We start from the raw sequence: 20,182 nt of genomic DNA on the forward strand, positions 1-20,182 counted from the left end.
TAGGGTCTGAGCATGCTCTGGATTCACTATGGGGATTAGGCCGTAGTCGGTGATGAGGGGTTCGTAGGTTTCGGTGAGAAGAACGTTCGAGGATTTTAGGTGTGATTAGGCTCGGCAGCTCATTGTAGAGGTACTTTAACCCTTGTGCTACGCCTTTCACAATCTTCAAACGTTTTGGCCAGTCAAGGCTTGGTTGATCTTGGTTTTGGTGTCCTGAGAGATAACAAGACAGAAGGGTATAATCCTATAATTTATACCCTTGTGAATCTTACCTCATTTCTCATTTTCTTGAACTCACTACTTGTCAGTGTAGCAGGTTCCATTTTCTCTGGTTACATATCCATTCATTTTAGCATGAGCATTCGAAAATTATATATATATGATTCAGTCATCTTACATCAAATTTGTTGTTGGAACCTCCAGGGCTAAAAGCCTAAAATCTGCAGAACAAGCCCAATTTTTCAAGGCAAGGTTGCATTTTAGGAGATAATACGGTAAAACCTAGTTACATATGGAAATAGTGTATTACCAAAATTTCAGGGTAAAAGAGGAAGAGTCTTTAATACCCCTTAAACAAATTCTGTTCTCCATTGCCTTTGCCGAAACATTCCCTCTCGCTTTCATGCTTTTAGCAAAGAAAGTCGAACAGAATTACTTAAACCAACTCAAAGAGACCTCATCTGGGATCTGCCAATGGGAAAGGTTCCTGGTTTTTACTGAACAAGTGATAGGTAAACAAAGAAGAGGAAGGGAACCCAAAAAGGTACTACTCTGTCTCTATGTTCCACCAATTTCTTATTTTTCCAGTGACTCCAGTCTAGATTATGTGATCATATTTTACTACAGCATTTGGGTTCTGCGCTATTTTAATACTAGTCATCTTCAGTTTAATATGAAGGATTGGGCTGTTTGTTTGTTACAGAACCAAAGAAAACCCCAACAAATTAAGTTTAATCAATTTCATGGAAATGAGTTAATTCATGAAATAAACTGGATGAATGTAGATGTTATAAGTGCGGCCACAAAATTATCCAAGGATTGGATTATTCCAACTGAATGTGGACATTGTGTATGACATTCTATTTTTGCCAACCTTACAAGCAGTAGGTTGAACTAGTATATTTGTCCAAAAGGTCGCAGGATGTGAGAATCTCATCTCCTGTTTTGCTTTCGATCAAAGGTTTTATAATAGATACTGGATGGATTTCTTTGAAATTCTGGGAAAACTGTACTACAATGCAGTGGTTTTGTTTATTTATCATGGCAGACATTTATTTTGCATACGACTCTTCTAGACCATTGGATATGGTTGGCCATAGAGAAAGATGTTAGAGAACTAGATCGCCCCATAACTTGACAGAATAGCTTGGGCTACTGCATACCTATGTGTTAGCTGTCAAGTCAATGATAATTTTAAGGTTTGATGGTTTGCTGGAAGCATTAGTATTTGATGATACAATAGAGGTTCATTCTTTGGGTGAGTCTTGTCAATGTTGACATTCCCGAACACATCCTTAAGTCATTGATGACTCAACAAAAATTCATTCTTTGCTCAATTTAGTGTATTAAATGTTGATATTCCAGTGCACGTCATCCAACCTTCAATCGCAGGCGCCCTTTCGCAGAGGACTTGACACTTGCCTGCTGTCGGGGTTAGCAAAATCTTCAAATTTCTACTCTTGTTTGAATCAAGAAGCTGGGAGCTGCATGAGTGCAGTTGTGGTGTAGATAGATGTGAGAGAATTGATTTTGTAGGGTTGGCTTTGAAGTTTACGTTATTTTGGGCATAAGGGTGGTATTTACCATGAATGCCAATCTTCTAAAACATTGCAGTATTATGAAGGACCAATTCTTGGAGGATGTTATATCTATACGTGTGCTCCTTATAACAAAGGCACTCACGGGTTAAGCTGGAAAGCTATACAATCTCAAGCCATTGGCATCAGAAGTTAGTTTGTTTAACTTGTGTAAAGCATGGAAATGCTGAGATTGATGGTCCAATTTGCTCATTCAAAAATGAGACAGTGCAGTGCCATCTTTATTCTCAGTCGATATGTCATGTGTGAAGAAAGCTACCCTTAAGACATTCTCCTCATAACTCAACACATCTCCATTCCTTGATCTTATGGAGTACCTGGGGATGCATCAGCCAAGAAAATATATTGACTCTACTATGATTCTCAAAGGGTATGATTGCTCGAACTAATTAATATGTGCTTTCTTTCTTGAGTTTTCCTAAATAGATTTCTCTTTGGCTGTCTGTCGAATCTGCTGGCTAATTGAACTCAAAAACAAGTAGAGGTATTTCTATTCCCTATTTTTTCGACAGGCAGCCAAATTGTTCTAACTTAAATGATGTTGGTCTGATGCATCTCTCATTGTTATTGAATAGGTCAAGTTTGTCGAGGAAATGAGGACTTGTTTGGTAATGTTTTCGTTTTTAGGTCTTAGCTAGAAAGCTAGTAAGAAGTATGAGAGATAACATGGAGAAATATATGATGGAGAAAGCAAATTGATGCAAAGAAGAAAAATGCATAGCACAAGCTTGTAAAGATATCTGGAAGCATTTTGTTTTCATTTACTTTATACATGAGTCTGGTACCTATAGGGTTCAAAATAGTCGGCTTACAGGAGTCAATCTCATGAAACACACATTAAAGAAAAGTTACAATGGTAATGAGTATCAACTATATTTCAACACCACCATAGTCGACCTTTTTATGCAGACCTGAGCAGTAGTATATTGCTCTAATATCACTTGCTCAATAGAGTGGCTAACTAGTCTGAGTATTTGTGAAGGTGAACGGATTTGGTGGCATGATCAAGCTTTCAGAATCTCCTTCTAGCATTCTAACAACAGATTTCATGGATGGGCGATTCACCGGGTACCACTGGATGCACCATAGTGCAACAATAACGAGCTTCTTTGCAACGTGAACATCGTCATCAGTATCTAGCTTCAAATCCAATGTTCCTCCCTGAATTAATCGATTATAAATCCATTCAGGAAAATACACCTCACTGATACTAGATCCAAGAGCAGGTTCCTTTCTAGCTCCTATCATTTCAAGCACTAGCATCCCGAAACTATATACATCTGATTTGTAGGACACGTTTCCAAAGTTCCTAAGGAACACTTCAGGTGCTATGTAGCCTACTGTGCCTCTAGCAGCAGTCATTGATATAATACTTTCTTCCTTGGAACAGAGTTTTGCAAGACCAAATTCAGAGATCTTGGGGTTGAAGTCATGGTCCAACAAGATATTATGAGGCTTGATATCAAAATGGAGGATCCTCTGATCACACCCTTGGTGAAGGTATTCAATCCCCTTTCCTATACCAGTGATAATGTGCTGAAGTTTCTTCCAATCAAATGTAGTGTCATTATTATTAGATTCTCTGAATGTGATGAACTTTTCTAAGGACTTGTTTGGCATGAACTCATAAATAAGAGCACGCTTGCATCCTTCAGTAGAGAACCCAAGTAAGCAAACCACATTAACATGGTGAATTCTACCAATGGTACCCACTTCGTTAACAAAATCTTCTCCACTTCCTTTAGAACCATTGAGGACTTTAACAGCGACCTGAACACCGTTGGGTAGCTTTCCGAAGAAAACACTTCCAAAACCTCCTTCACCTAAATTTTTCTTAAAGCCATCTGTCATCTTCTTTATACTAGCATAGGAGTATCTGGTGGGTATATGAGATTTGTGATCATTTAGGAACCTTTCAATATTCATTTGATTCTCCTTTTCCTCTCTCCTATTTGATTGTGTGACATGGAAGACAATTGCTACTGATGCTACTGAGATGAGTAGAAAACAAGCTATGCTAGGTCCTATGATGTACCTTGGCCTTATTGAGTTAGGTGCACCTGATTTAGCAGAAAACAAGAGCTCAGTTTTGAAATGAAATAGGGTATTGCTATGTTTCTGCATCTGTTTTAGATTTTTTTGGCAATAGTTCAACCTTTTGTAGTATTTCTTTTGGCAATACTGCAACCTTTTTAGTTGCATTTGGTGATTTACATCTTCAATGATATCTTGATGTTATTACATTAATGGTAGAATAGAAATTATGTTAACAGATGAAAAGATACACAGCTTATTAAGATACTAAAAAAAATAAGCTTTGTTGTTATTATGAAAGCGACCTCTTAAGGTAGACTACATACCAGGTGGAGGTGGAGGGATGAATTCGGAATGACACCCCATTTGATTGCTGCTATAATTGAATTGGCACCTTCCTGCTTTACAGTTTTGACATTCTGGGAAATCTCCCAAGTCCCACTTCAGATTTAATACACTGTCCGGTTCACAGTTGTCTGGATTATCATCCAGTCTTCGTAGTGGAAGATAGATCTGTCCAATCAAACCACGGCAAGTTGTCACCGGCAAGTCAAGTATAGAAGTTGAGGGTAGAGTAGCCACAACCTGATACCCTGGTCGACTAAGACATGCGATGGGAATGTAGTTCTTGTTGAAACTACCTCTGCTAAAGTTTTCTTGTGTGGAACAATTTAGTAATGTTAAGTTGGGAGAATAAGTCCAGAAATCTTGCAATAGTCAATCCCAAAATAACGTGCTGGTTGATAGAGTGAGCTGCTGGAGATGGTAAAGTTTACAAGCCGTCTTGGAAGGCAGCCATCTGCACTGTAGATGTTGAAGTATTGGTTTTCATAATCAATTGTGTGGATGGTGAAGAGTCCTGAAAATGAGGAGAGCTGAATCATTGTCATATTGCTGAAGCTGCTGCAGGAAACCTCAAACTCTTGATTGCCACAGTGAAGGGGTTGATGCTTTAGACGGAATGGAAACTTGATAAGCGGACCGTCAGGACTACACTTTGAAACTGGACAGGCTTGATCAACTGCTTTGCTGGGTACAAGTATAATGGAGCAGAAAAACAATGGCAGCAGCAGCTGCAGAATTCTCATCTTAATTTTCCTACTGTTCTAACTTAATATGGAGTCTACTTGTTGCTTGTGACTTTGTATGTCATTGCTCTATTGACTAAGCTTTGTGGGTCAACACATCATTTTACTTGGTACTTTCTTGGAAAATGCGTGGATGGGTCTGCACATCTTCCTTCCCCAATCAATATGACCAAGTGAATAACAGTCCATATCTTTTTCTTGATAAGATAAGAAGTTGATAGAGACAGATACAATCAGTGTGCTAGTCGTTCAGATGAAAGAGTATGTTCTCAAGCTCCCAGCGGTCAGAAAGTCATGATGTTGAGAAGAGTCTGGTTAAGCACTTGGGTCATGGCTATTTGCTTTGTAATCTCTCATGAAGCCGATGAAAAAGTACTATGCCAGCCTGCTTCTTGTGGTGATCTCCATGACATCAGATACCCTTTTCACTTGAAAATCAATAGTTCTGATCAGAATTGTCTCAGCTCTCCAGCTGAACTTACATGTGATGATCATAATCGCACCATTCTGAATCTTTACAATGGCGCATACTATGTCAGGGCAATCAACTACGACAACAGTACAATCCAAGTTGTTGATCCTGGACTGCTAAGGGATTCTTGTCCCTTCAGACCACTCTACCTCTTAACAGGTTATAACTTTAGTCATATGGATACATTTCAGCCAATTGGGGCTTACGATTTTGTAGCTTTCTTGGATTGCTTGCGGCCAGTGAAGTCTCAAGACTATGCAAAACTCAATTGCAGTAGCTCATCGTCTACAACTTCATATTCTTATATTATGGTTGGATATAGTGCGGGGGATCTTCCTCCGTTTTGTAATATGGTCACAGCCAGTCTTGCTATGCTACAACAACCTTGGGGGTACCGCTCATTTTCTGTCACTCCTCATCAATTAAAAAGGGGTTTTGATCTTTCATGGGGGAAATATATCTGTGAAAAGCATTGCCTGGCAAGTAATGCTTTCTGTTCCTTTTCAAATTACCGGTGGGAGTGCCATGACAACTGCTATTCACCATTTACAACCATCTATTGTAAGTATATTTCAGCAGCCATATTAGACTGAAGTATGACTAGTATACCTTCATGTGCTTAAAGCTTTTTGTGATTAATGGAAAAAATCGTTGAGGGTTGCTAAATGCTATATATGCTCCTCAATTTTAAGATGTTCAAAATAAAAGATGTCTTTCCATTAATACGTATGTGTATACACATCGCAGTCTAATGTTCTTTTCAGAAAAATACCATTTCGAAATAAATATCTGAAGGCGGTATAATGGAAACTAGTTTTTAACATGTGTGACTGGTTGATGGCCTCAAACTAAAGCTTATGGTTATAGAATGCTGATTTCTTGAATCTGTTATTGATATTAATCTCCTTTGCAGGTTTTCGAGATTACCTGAAGCGTGGTAAGTTATAGTTGCACATTTTTACCGCCAATTTGCCTAACTATCGTTATGTTTCAGCTATTTACTAAGACTGCTCTCCTTTCCTTGTATCTGAATTATTTCTCTAGCAATTTATTTACTAAAATTTCTTTGTTAATTTATCTTTTCTTCATTGAACTGAGCTAGTGCTTTTCTTCATTGGTTCTGTTTTCCCACACAGGTTTCATTCCCGTCTTCGAGTTGACTGGTATGTCTTGGTTTTTTTTTTTTTTTTTTTTTGTTGAGAAGGGACTGGTATGTCCTTTTAAACATTATGTTCTTCAAAAAATGTTATTTGTTGAAGTAAATTAATAAGAGATATTCAAGTTGAATCATCTTGTTGACCATTTTAGCATTATTGGGAACAATAGCATTATATGGATCAACACCAAGGACTGCTTGAAAGTGATGTGAGGGAGTAATAAAATCATTTAGTTTTATTAAACCAATTGTCTCTAATGTTTTTTCTTATTAAAGACTATTTCAAAGAAATCGAATAATTCATTTGCACAATACATTTAATGGATCAAAACTATTAATCCATTTGGGTATAAATCCAGACTGAACGTCTAAACTTCTAATACATGCTTGTACTCCTATTTGTTGCAGCATGCAGCATGGTCGTACGAACAGTAATTGGCATTATTGTGTTCTTGGGATTTTGGAGTTACAGGTTGTATTCCAAAATGTTTGTAAAGGATGATACAATCGAAGAATTCCTGCACTCATACAAGAATCTGATGCCAAGAAGGAATTCATATTTGGATATCAAAAAGATGACGATTGATTTTAAAGATAAACTTGGTCAGGGAGGTTTTGGTTCTGTTTTCAAAGGAGAGCTGTCAAATGGTCATCTTGTTGCTGTAAAGATGTTGAGTGGTTCCAAAGGTAATGGACAAGATTTCATTAATGAAGTTGCGACAATAGGAAGAATCCATCATGTCAATGTGGTGCAACTAATAGGATTTTGTTCAGAGGGATCAAAAAGAGCTCGTTTATGACTTCATGCCTAATGGCTCCCTAGACAACTATATTTTTCCGAAGAAAGAAAAAGCTTTTAGTCTAAGTTGGGATAGGATGCAAGACATAGCTATGGGGGTGGCTCATGCAATTGAATATCTACACCAGGGATGTCGTATGCAAATTCTACATTTCGATATTAAACCGCACAACATTCTTCTTGATGCAAACTTTAATTCAAAAATATCAGACTTTGGACTTGCTAGGTTTTACCCTAAAGATGTTACCAGTGTTTGTTATACAAACATTGGAGGCACAATAGGATACATAGCTCCAGAATTGTTCTACAGAACCATTGGAAGCGTGTCAGACAAGGCTGATGTTTATAGCTTTGGAATGTTGTTACTGGAAATGGCAGGTCGGAGAAAGAACTTGGATGCAGATGCAGAAAATTCAAGCCAAATATACTTCCCTTCCTGGATTTTTGAACAGCTAGAAAAGGGAGTAAGCATTGAAATTGAGGATGTCTGCGAGTCTGATAAGAAGATAGCCAAGAAGATGATCATGGTGGCACTGTGGTGCATACAATTGACCCCTGTCGATCGTCCTTCCATGAGCAAAATTTTAGAGATGCTTGAAGGTGAAGTTGAAGACTTGCAAATGCCTCCCAAACCTTTCTTTTGTCCACAAGATATGCCAACAGTGGATCTACCTGGTGAATCAGATTCTGAAGAGGAGGTATGTACCCTGCAACATTGTGCTATAGAAATGGCTTCCTGTAATAATGTCATTCAGTAAACTTATTTGTATGTGTAAACTTCTGCTGTAATGTGGATTTGGCAATGAAACTAATTAGTACACATGAAGCGATTAGGAATCTAGGATTGCGTCTCTTAAGGGCGGGTCCTCTTTCTAGAATTTTTCTTGATACAGACTCAAAGTTAATTATTGTGCTCTACAAAGTTACCTGATTGCAGGATTAATCTCTTCCTCAATATTTATTTGTCTTTTGGTCTTGATCGCTCCTCGCGCGTCACAGATCGTTTTTCTTAATTCGAATTTCCCTTGGGCTCATCATTTTGAGTTCCAAATTACATATATTTTATGTTCTTGTTCTTCTTAGTCCTTGTTATTTTATACTGGTAGGTTTAGCCTAGTACTTGATTGTTGCTTTTCTTCAATGCTAGAGACAGACGTTGCGCTCCAAAATGTAGCCTTGTCTTTCCCTGTTTAAGAACTCATTCAATCAAATTGATGTTGAAGACTAAATATCGTCTAATCGTTAGCTTATGAAAAAGAGACAACTTATATTGTACATCAGTGGTTCTATCAAAACAGCATTGCAATGTGTGTGTGCGCGCGTGTCATTTTAATTTGTGTAATCAGAACCATAAATTCGTAATTTGTGTTTCTCTGGTACTAGTTTATAATTTGTATTGTGTGTGACTGTGTGTGTGTCATCTTTCAAACATTCCATGCATGTATCCAGGTATTTGCTTCATGCATTATTACCAATTTAAATGATTCCATCGACCTTAGCTATAAAGGTTGCCAAAAGTCTTTCATGGATAGAAACTGTCTGCATAGAAAGCTCCACCTTAGTGCTTGTAATTCAAAAGCAACCAGCTTTCGGTTCCCTCCGCAAATCATGCATGCTCACCATGGACAACTTTTACACACATATATCGAAGTTAGCCAACTGATCAAACCAGTAATTCCAAATCTCTAATTAGTCACAAAGTGAAAATTAACAAGAAAAAAGAAACGAAATCTTCTCATAGCTAGAAACCCTCAATTACAGAGCAAATGACATCGATCTCTTGCAATTAGGTATAGCCTTGTTTGTACTTGCGGAAAAGGTCCTCAGTTTTGGCATTCCTAAAAGCACAGCACCCAATCAAATAAACCGAAATGAGAGCAACTAGAGTGATGAGCAATATGATGTCTGTTCTTCTCCATTCGCTCTTCAGATTGGCAAGCAGTCCCGCTTTGCAAGAATCGCAGTTGAAGCAAAGCTGTGTTTGGTCATTGTTCCACTGCAAGCAATCCATGTCCGCCGCGTTGTTAATGGGGCTAATCCAATACGTCGGATTCACGAAGGTGTAACCACATTGTGTGGGTGGTTTGCAGCATCCTGACTGTATTAAAGCAAAAGCACCACAGTAAGGAATAAAACATAAAAGATAAAGATGAAGCATTTCACATGGTTATGAAGAATCTCCAAAGTGGTTTGTCTGGGTTCCATGAGCTGTTTGCTTTTCTATATATAGTAAGAACTAGGAACCCTAGTTAATTGAAGTCTTGAAGATGGTTGTTAATCTGAGACTAATAGTTCGAGGCAAATAATATATCTCAATCTAATCTTTGTTTTACGCTTCCGGCAGATGGTGCGGTGTAGTGAAATTGTGTAGAAGCTGCTTTCAAAAGCCAAAAAGAACCCAAGAACTCACAACTGTCACAAGTACTTACTCAAATCCTTGTGTTTGGACTTTGGACTACAATAGCTCATTCACATTGATCTAGTCTATACGTACTTCATTAATTTCATACAGCTTAAACCCTAATTAACCCAGATGTAACTTTTTGTAGAACTCGATCATTGTTGACATACATAAGCTAGGGTTATGTCAGTACTAAAATTACATTTCAGGCCGAACTATTGTTGGAAGAAAATGATCGAAAATTCTAAACTATATATGATTGAAGTTAACAACATGTAGTGTAGTATTGTTTACCTGCAAGGGGTTAAGGTGTGCGTTAAAGAAATCCTGAGCCATGCGATAACTCTGATTCAACTCAGCACACATGTTTGTTGAGCTAAGACAAGCTCTGATGCGATCCCACTTAAAAGGGGCACGAACTCTCCGGCGAAGCCAACCGGAGTAGTCATCAAGATGATACTCCAAGTAAGACCGGCTCGGCTCAAGGTGGCCGGAGCCTCTCATGGTAACCATGTAGATGAACACCACCAAACAAGCAAGCAAGACAATGAGGATGAGCATGGCAATGAGGTAAGAGACAAGGAGCCATGGGATCCTCCAAAACGCCCCCACAAAGCCAGCAATGGCCACAACCAAGAACAAGATGCCCAAGGTGATGACAGGCCATTGCAGAATCTTTACACAAGAGTTGTCGGGTTCGGTGGCGAGCCAGATTCCGGCACCGATGATTGGGATGGAGAGGAGCATGGCAACAAAGTTGATGGCCGCAATGACATTGTTGCTAAGTGCCATTTCTTTGGGCGGAGAAAGGGAGTGGAAGAGATAATGTCTAAAGCTAGGTGGGTTTTCTTTGCTATATGATCATAGGGTGTGGCTGGTTTAAGGTGCCTTACCTTGGATCCATGTAAGCTCTATAGTAAAGATTAAAGTGATAAATTATAATGATTCGTAAAGCGCGTTTTCATCTTTAGGTCCAATCACTTTCTGAAAAGCTAGGAATACCTTGTAATCTTGTATGGGGAGAAGGGAGAAAAGAAAGACAAAAGATGTTGGTTGCAAGCAAGACTAATGTGTACATAAAAATACATCGTGGAAAGATCAATTTTATAGAACAAAGTAAACCCGATACATGTGGATATATACATTACTTGTGATCTATGTATTCAATTATCTTTCAGGTCTGAAGACGGTTTCTGACAAATTGACCTATAGAGTATGAGCTCTGGAAATTTATCAACAACGTACCACATCTTCACCAAGCACTATTTCGATGGAGCTTTCTGGAATCTACCCACGGGTTTGCCTACCCAAGCTGTCTGTATGCTGTCGAGTTACGATCACGTTGAGGTATCTGTGAGTATGTCTATGTAGAGAATAAGTATAAATAAGTAGCACGAACAGTTATTTATGGAAAGTGAAATTCACACTTCCTAAACTGAAATCTATACTTTTATTTTTCATTTTTAGTTATCATTCAATATAAAAATACAAAATTTGAGTCACTAAAGACAACATTTAAGTTACCAAAAATAGAAAATGAGAGTGTAGATTTTAATTAAGGAGTGTGGATATTTCACTTCCCTTATCTATTTGTTGTACCATGTACTTGGAGCACGCCACCCGCACAGACCTTCCGTACTTATTAATTAGTGGATTGGTTTAATCGATATCAGCTGAATTGAAATATTGGGTTTTAGTTTGCGCCAACCAAAAGCCGAATGAATCAATTACTTCATATCATTCGACACAATACAAATATGCCCGACCCCGAGGGTTTTCCGAAAGAGTTGCCCATTAGTTTCAAATGTTTCGGATGTAGATTCATGCACAAAGATATGTTGCATCGAAGAAGCCGTTCATAAATTAGAATTCAGCTTATCATCCATGGACGAAAATGTAAGATATCGATCTGTCAATATACCTCTTGAAATACCAAAGAATGGGATAAGAGATTTAATTTAATTAATGAATTAACAAATTAGAGTATTTAAATGAAATTTAGAAGGACAGAAAGCATGGTTTGAAACCACTAGGGATAGTGGTCGGGGCGGTAGATAGGCTAGTTTGGAACCACCAAGTCTAGAGTTTGAAACCCCATGAGGCCTTGGTGGCTAGCCGGTGGTGAGGCCATGTGCCTGTTCTTGTTCCTGCCATATGATGATGTAGTGGAATAGTCCAGCGATTGTTGGGATACCCTGCATGGGTGTGTGTTACCTAATCTAACTAAGGCTAACCCCCACAAATAAAAATAAAACATGATTGATAATTAATTTCAACTAATAGTAATTTGTCAATTGAAACACTTCAAATTTATTACTTGTTAAGAATCGTCAAATTGCAGGTTATTAGAACAAAGAAACGAGCTTAACCTGTCAATTACGGAGATGGGCCAAGTAAAAGATCAAGTCGTCTTATGAGCCACCAAACGGAATACGACTTGTAATACTAGATATGTACTCCAACAATTTATGAATTAACAAATTAGAGTACTTAAATGAAATTTAGAAGGACGGAAAGCATGGTTTGACAATTAATTTCAACTAATAGTAATTTGTCAATTGAAACACTTCAAATTTATTACTTGTTAAGAATCAACAAATTGTAGGTTATGAGGATGAAGAAACGGGCTTAACCTATCAATTACGGAGATGGGACATAAAAAATCAAGTCTTCTAAGCCACCAAACGGAACACGACTTGTAATACTAGACATGTGCTCCAACAATTTTATCACATCAAACATATCATCTGTGAAGATATTGAATGCATCTTCCTCAATAGCCCTAATGTGGGAATCAAATTTTCTCCTGTGGTCTCTTGACTTGTAATTAATTGTCCAACAAAGCCTGGTTTCTCAAAATACCAATGCTTGTATCAAATCTTGGCAAAATTTAGACAACAATGTGAATCTTCAAATCCGTGTCTTCAGCTTACCATTCATCCCCTCACATCGTTGCATGGGGCACATCCCCTTGTAAATTTCCCCTAAAAAATGCCTCCGCCAGCACACTTCTCATACAATGGTGTAATCCAAAGTTTATTCTCCAAACCATGCTCCTATTCGTCAATCGTGTACAAAACATATATCATTTTCCAAATTTTTTTTTGCACCGTCTCATTCTTCATTTCCCCCCAACATTTCTCCCAATGTGCCACGCACATAGCTTGTGTTCCGTTGTATGCATAAGGTTTTTCAAAACAGTATGCATTATTTCGTCCCCATCAGTTCAATAGACTTTGAAGGGTTGTTATTCATGCTTTTATAGAATTTCTAGATTACTCAAGTAAATGTTTCCTTCTTATTCTCATCAACAACAAAGACGCACGCAAATAAGATGGTCCTCCTAGGGTTGTTTAAACCTACAAATAAAATCACAAGACAACAATATATGTTGACCTTGTATGTGTTGTCTATTATAACAACACCACCAAAGACACTGTAGTAAAGTAGGGACTCACGGTTCCTCCAAAAAAAATTAGCGTGCCTCCCTTCCTAGCCGATCAGGAGTAAACCTACCAAAAAAAGACATTCTTCTTGTCCTTTCATTTGCATTCAATCAGCATCCCTCTTTTCTGAATTCGATTTTCTAACTACATCCAATTTGTTGTACATATCTTTAAACATGAATCTGAAAAATTGAGGTACCTTGCTTGAAACGCTAAAAACTCATATGTAACAGTAGAAGACACTTGCGTCATTTGAAGAGCTAACACAACAAAGAAGTCATCCTTAGTCACTTCACTAAAAGATGGTAGAAATTGTTGCTCCATTGCTTTTGCAAGTTTGTGATTTTGCCCTGTCACAAACTTCGTAATTAAGTACGTACTGCATGGTGTCCCTGTTCAATTTCAATAGAAAAACATACTACTACAAAAAGCAAGGTCACGTCACGATATAGGTTTCATGGCCTAAGTCTGGATAAGGTGACGAAAAAAGTTTTGCATCCCATAAGAAAACTTTCGTAGCCTAAATGAAAACTTAGGTGATCGATGAAAGAAATTTTGGTAACCTGAGTTTGTACCTAGGCCATGAAAGTTCAATCTGACTTGTTACTGACGACTTAAACGACAAAACGTACTTTAGTCGCCTTATTTAATCCTTCTTAAACGACCAAGTTTATTTTCGTTGTTTTATAGTTCACTCAAGCTACGAAATAAACACTAAAAATTAAAGTACAAAGTGAAAATAAACCAGGGAACAAGAACAAGTATGAACCGGGGTTTTAAAAAACACAAGGAAAATGTAGAATTTTGAAAATAAGATTAACATATCCGATTTAAATATATAATATACAAATACAAGAGTCAGAAACCAAAATGACGAGCTAAACCCTCAATTGTAAATGGCTAACTCTCATCTGAAGATGAGGAGGAGGGAGGCTTAATAGGGTGTGGACAAACAACGATATCTAGTTGAGCTCAGAACGACGTCGTTTTTTGTATATTAGAATGATGCCGTTTGATGTGGATCTGATTAACAACTAAAACAAAACGAGTCTAGCAAATCTAAATATGAATTGAAAATAATCCATAACAATGTATCGAAAGTAATCCAAAGTAATGAAAAAAATAAATCAAACTCCATTGCTTGATATAAATCAATTGAGAATGAACAATGAGAGGTTGAACAATGAAATGAGAACGACATGATTGGATGGAAAAACTCGATCAGACTTCATTGCTCGATATAAATCAATCGAGAATGATGAATAAGAGGTTAAACAATGAAACGAGTACAACATTGTTGGATGGAAAACTCGATCAAACTTCATTGCCAGATATAAATCAATCGAGAATGAAGATTGAGAGTTTAAACAATGAAACAAGGAAACAAGTACATGATTTGATGAAAAAACTCTATCAGACTTCAATCGAGAATGAAGATTAAGAGTTTAAACAATGAACATGTACATGATTTAATGAAAAAACTGGACTAGACTCCGTTCCTCGATATAAATCAATCGAGAATGAAGATTAAGAGTTTAAACAATGAAACATGTATATGATTTGATGAAAAACCTCGATCAGACTCCATTGCTCAATATAAATCAATCGAGAATGAAGAATAAAAATTTAAACAACAAATCAAATACATAATTTGGATGAACAACCAAAGATGAAAAAAAAAAGGATCTACATGAAGAAGAGGAGGAGAAGCGAAACCAAATGAGGGAACAACATAGAACGATACATTTTTTTAAATAAAATAAAAAATAAAAAATTAAATAAAAAAATTAAATAATAATAATAAAAAATAAAAAAACATAGAACTATACATATTACCTCGTCTTAATTAAATTTCGCTGAATGTTCTTAAAGGCTTAATATTATACAAAAGTGGAATGCAGAACCTAGGTTTAGGTTTCACAGCCTAATTTCGAAAAAGGCAACGAAAAAAGTTTCGTATCCTCTAAGAAAACTTTTTTGCCGAAATGAAAACTTAGGCAACGAAAGAAATTTTCGTAACCTGAGTTTGTATCCAGGCCATGAAAGTCCAATCATTTTTAGTTAATAGTGTCATAGAATATCAAGAGGGGTTGGTGTTGTTAAAAAGAGGGTTGTGAAAAAAAAAATATAGAAATTAGGATATAGTGGATAGTGAAAATGCAACTGTAGACATATAAAATTTAACGATAATAATAATCGTTGAATTATTCAAACGATGTGTGAGCCCGACAAATTGCATACGTGACTCGTGAGTTAGCAACGTTGAAAAGTCGTCAAAAATGACAAGTGGCGACGTGTAAATGGTCGGTCGACAACAAAACCTTAAATCCCGACTAAAATCAATTATTAAATGTCGATCGATAATCAGATATCAATTAAATTAAATTGATTATCGAAAAAAGAAGTCGGACATTTAATCCAAAGCAGTTATACCTTATCGGTCGTAACTAAATCAATCAATTAAAACTGATTGATTTAATTATGTTAAAATTAATAGTTAAATCAATTAATCAAAACTGATTGATTTAATTATTACCGTTAAGGAAATACAATTAATTCGGTGTCTTTATTACATGTCATAAACGGAGATATGTTGACACTATAAATACCCCCTCTCATATCAAGAGGAGGACTTCCGAGACAAGAGAGAAAAATTACTCCCGAGAGCTCAGAAGTCTCCCAAAACCCTTGAAGAATCATCAAGCTGCCAAATAACTGATTCTTCATCAACCTCAAGACTAGAAGTTGTCAAATCCTGAAGAGTCACCAAGCTGCCAAATAGCCGACATCTTCACCAACTTCAAGACGAAGAACAAACCACCACGTGAAACTACTCGTGGACCAAACCCGATCAACATCAAGCCTCCACGGCCCTTGATCAACCCTCGTCTTCAAGTCTTCAACAAATCAAAACTTCTATCAAGTTCTACAACAAGCTCGTGGGTAATCAACAAGCACTGAACACACGTGCCGATTCATCTGCCATCAAAGCCGAAGAACATTTACCACGTGACATCACTCGTGGCCAAATCTGATCAAGATTAAGCCTCTACGGCCCTTGGTCAACTTTCTTCTACAAGTCGTCAAAACGATAAGAAGAACAAACTACAATTATTCGATTCAAGATCAAGTCTTCGTCACCCTTAGATCAAATCAACGTCGGAGATCGAATCAGAGGAAATTCTTGTTAAAAGAATACCCACAGAGATTGTAACCCATAAATTCATCAATACAAATATTTTACTTTGTACACGTGTTTTTCTGTTATTCGTTACAGGAATTTTCGTGTTTACAGCAACAAATGAAAATGAACAAATAAGGATGAGACTACGTGGAAGAAGAAAGTGTAGTGGAGTCTCTTACTTTTTGACTCTATGAAAGGAAAGTTTATATAACGAATGTTTGATATTTTCATTATCACCCAAGTCTCTTACTTTCAAGGTTTATACTTTAATTCTTCTAGCAGATACTTCTACCGTCGACAAATATAACGTAGTTACATACTTGGTCGTTCCGTAAGCCAAAATGGTATTGTCGAGACAACGAAAGCTCAACTGGAGATCTATTTAGAGCAATATGCTAGATATAAGACGCTTGAAGATCAAATGTATTTGGGAAGAGACCAGGACCCTGAAGTTTTCAGAGAATTCACCATTTCCTACTTCAACACGCATACGAAAACTTATCACATAAGAACATATTAACACGCATCAGGAGATCGACACTGACACACGCTCTATGTCTCTCTGGGGACAATTAGGTGACACGCCGGTGAAGTTTATCTCGCTCACATTCAATGATGAGGCTGCTACCGCACGCGAAAAAAAAGGAGGTGTTGTTAAAACTAGCAGCTACACAGGAACACAACAATCTACACAACAATCTCACGTACTACGAAACTAAGAAAAAAACCAGGGTATGAAAGTTACTATATGCAGTGGATCTATGAAGCATCAAGTAATGTGTTTATTTTGTTAGGGAAAGGTGAAGATTCAACTCTAAGGGGAAGGCTACACAAAGAATATTGAATGGCTAAGGTTGGCATTAAAACCCATTGGGTAATACCCGTGGGTTTATACCCACCCAAGAAAAATTTGCGGGTAATACCCATTTGCAAAATGTTAGGTTTGGGTAATTATCCACCCACTTTAAATGGGTAAAACCCATACCCACACCCATTACCCATTTCTATTGAGAGGGTTGTTGTTTATGCTGTCTTTTTCAGCCAATGATGAGCCACAATTGAGTACGGACCATTGTCAAGCCAAATTTGTTTCGTTTGTTGTAGGTATGTACAGAACTGCTAGTTTAAAACTATGTCCAGGACTTACTTTCCACTCATTTGAGAAGGGGGCTATGTCATGTCTTCTGTAGAATTGCAGTAATAAACTTTCCACTCATTTTAGAATTGCAGTAATAAACTTCTTTGCTTCTTCTGTAGTTACTTTACCCTCAAATGTTGTAAATGTCCCCTTTCAAGATTTGTAGGCTACCAACACCTTATCTAAGGATTTGAACCCTCCTTTGTCAAATGTGTTTAAGAATTATCCCTGCTGGTGGCATCCAAGAGAGTGTAGGAGATGGAATCTCTCCTCGATAATGATTTCTGAGATACCTGAATCAATTCAACAAGTATAGTCAGACTGTGTGGATAACCAATAATTTACAAAACAAAGAGAATGAACAAAACGGAAATACATTGATAACATATGAAATAAGTAGTTCAAAATTGTAGGAAATCTGATAACCAAACAGAGGATCGAGAAGGATACTCACCGCATTTAGAACTGATTCCAACTTCTTTCTTTCTTTGGAAGATCTGAATGCACAAATAATGCAAACTGCATGGAATTTTGTCACCACGGATAACATCAAAATTAGATTTTGTCAGTAGAGGTATTTGATTTTCCTCGGAATCAGATGATGGTTTCTTAGACTGATCTGAAGCTGCCTTCTTGTTCTTCTTCTCAAAACTTTAAATTAGACCACTGAGATCATGAATTGTTGATTTCATACAAATTTCAGCTAGGCAATCTAGACATAATTGAAACGAATTCAAATATCAAATCATTGAAAATTGTAAACACATAGAGCATGATAGGTTAGACACAGTAAACATACACTACCATAAGTTTCAATATAACAAAACCATTTGTGCATCTCAAAGCTTCAATCTAACACCATAACCATACTAACCCAGAAATGATACTAGGATAAGGAACTACTTTAGAAAGATCTGACATGAAAATTGAAGCAATGCCACAAAAAATGCTAACATCGGAGCCGACAATCGGTTGGGTATGAGACTGAGCTTGGATCGGAGACTCGGAGAAGACGAGTTTGGGAACTAGAGAGACCACGTGTGAGAACTAAGAAAAGATATTTTGGGTGTGTGGGTGTTATTTGGGTACCCACGAGTATTACCTGTACCCAGTTCATCACACCCATGGGTTTTTTTTAAAACCCATACCCACCCACTACTGAAAATGGGTATACCCATTATCTAAAATTAAAACCCAAAACATATTTTACTCATAGGTACTCATACCCATGAGTTTTAATGCCATCTTTATGAATGGCTAAGCAACTACGAACATTGAATGTACAAGCATTGAATGGCTGAATGGCTAGACTTGTAATGAGCTAGAAAAAAATCTGTATTTTAGAGTTTTTTTTATAGGAGTAGATGTCTTCTGATGAGAACCATCAGCGCACAAAACAACGAACCAAAGACAGATTGATCCTTATGATATAACAACATCGAGAAAATCTCAAGTGACTCAGTCAAGAAAAAAAAGGTTTATACTTTAGTTATTTAGACACATAATCATACTATATATGGCAAACTATTACAAATAAAAGAATGGTGACTATCACAAACATGTTAGGTTTCATTTGTTTCGTGGAAAATAAGTATAAGGAAAATAAAATTGTTTATTTTCTTCGTTTGGGATGACAAAAAAAAAAAAAAAAGAAATACTTTGATGAAGGAATGAAAATAGGGGGCAGAGTGATTCCTTTCAAAATCCAAAGGAACTAATTTCCCCAATTCTTTCCTTACATTTATTACTTATAACACATTATTTTATTGCATCAATTAACAACTTTCACGATAATTTTCTTTGGGATATGAAATCCACACTTCCCAAATTGTAATCAACACTCTCACTTTCTATTTTTAGTCATCATTTTAGATTAATTTCAGTTTACCCCCCCCCCCCCCGACGGTTTGCGGTTAACATCATTTCAGTCCTCAAATTCTTAATTTTGAAACCTAAAGTTTGCAATTTTCATAAATCAAGCCCAACTACTAAAATTCCGTCCAATTTGGACGTTAAATGCTAATGAAATCTTAGAAAAAGGGTCATAAAAAATGATTTATGTTATTATACGATTATTTTAGCCTTAAAGTGAGTTATGAAGTCTAAATTAACGTCTAAATTAGACTAAATTTTAGTAATTGGACTTGATTTATGAAAATTAGAAACTTTAGGGGGTAAATTTTTAAAATTGAGAGTATGGGGACTGAAATGATGTTAACCCCAAATCTCAGGGGGGTAAACTGAATTTAATCATTTTCATAAAAAGACAAAAATTAAGTCACTAAAGACAAAATTTAAGTTACCACAAATAGAAAGTGGGAGTATAGATTATAATTTGAGGAGTGTGGATTTCACTTTCCTTTTCTTTATATTACCAAACATTGAAATAGAAAGTATTTGGATTAAACAATTGCGACACCCTATAGTTTACCTCTAAAAATAATTTTGTCCTTCGGTTTCCAAATTTAAGTGGTATATCCTTAATCTTTCATTTTCCAACACTTTTGTCCATTCTGTCAAATAAATCCCTTATCATTACGATGTGACAAACATTTAACGTTGAAATGACAAAATATCCCCATTAAACATGAATTTTATTTATTTTTCTTTCTCTTTGGGTTATCTTTCATTTCCTCTCTCTCTCTCT

The 20,182-nt window shown here is 36.7% G+C and overlaps 2 protein-coding genes and 1 pseudogene across 3 annotated transcripts; 1 reads left to right on the forward strand and 2 right to left on the reverse strand.

The window, feature by feature from the left end:
• Window positions 1-2,710: 2,710 nt before the first annotated feature.
• On the reverse strand, window positions 2,711-4,217 carry LOC101294274 (probable receptor-like protein kinase At5g39030-like). The gene is made up of 2 exons (XM_004301731.1): window positions 4,178-4,217; window positions 2,711-3,877 (listed from the first exon to the last, which is right to left on the reverse strand). Exons 1-2 carry the CDS (start codon window positions 4,215-4,217, stop codon window positions 2,775-2,777), a joined length of 1,143 nt encoding a protein of 380 aa, XP_004301779.1. The 3' UTR covers window positions 2,711-2,774.
• Window positions 4,218-5,269: 1,052 nt separating this feature from the next.
• LOC101294571 lies at window positions 5,270-8,374 on the forward strand (annotated as a pseudogene). Its single transcript, XR_184825.1, has 3 exons — window positions 5,270-5,972; window positions 6,548-6,574; window positions 6,976-8,374. The product of XR_184825.1 is annotated as a probable receptor-like protein kinase At5g39020-like (transcript).
• Window positions 8,375-9,091: 717 nt separating this feature from the next.
• On the reverse strand, window positions 9,092-10,645 carry LOC101308769 (protein TORNADO 2-like). The gene is made up of 2 exons (XM_004300357.1): window positions 10,062-10,645; window positions 9,092-9,464 (listed from the first exon to the last, which is right to left on the reverse strand). The coding sequence occupies exons 1-2, from the start codon at window positions 10,557-10,559 to the stop codon at window positions 9,153-9,155; spliced, it is 810 nt and encodes a 269-aa protein (XP_004300405.1). The 5' UTR covers window positions 10,560-10,645; the 3' UTR covers window positions 9,092-9,152.
• Window positions 10,646-20,182: the final 9,537 nt, after the last annotated feature.

Source organism: Fragaria vesca, linkage group LG5, assembly GCF_000184155.1.
Source record: "Fragaria vesca subsp. vesca linkage group LG5, FraVesHawaii_1.0, whole genome shotgun sequence".
In the NCBI taxonomy this organism is placed as follows: domain Eukaryota; kingdom Viridiplantae; phylum Streptophyta; class Magnoliopsida; order Rosales; family Rosaceae; genus Fragaria; species Fragaria vesca.

Coding starts and splice junctions, on each gene's coding strand:
- LOC101308769 (XM_004300357.1), bottom strand. CDS start 10,559: ATGGCACTTAGCAACAATGTCATTGCGGCCATCAACTTTGTTGCCATG. Junction 9,465..10,061: donor CACACCTTAACCCCTTGCAG/GTAAACAATACT, acceptor GCTTTAATACAG/TCAGGATGCTGCAAACCACC.
- LOC101294274 (XM_004301731.1), bottom strand. CDS start 4,217: ATGGGGTGTCATTCCGAATTCATCCCTCCACCTCCACCTG. Junction 3,878..4,177: donor CATCCCTCCACCTCCACCTG/GTATGTAGTCTA, acceptor CTGCTAAATCAG/GTGCACCTAACTCAATAAGG.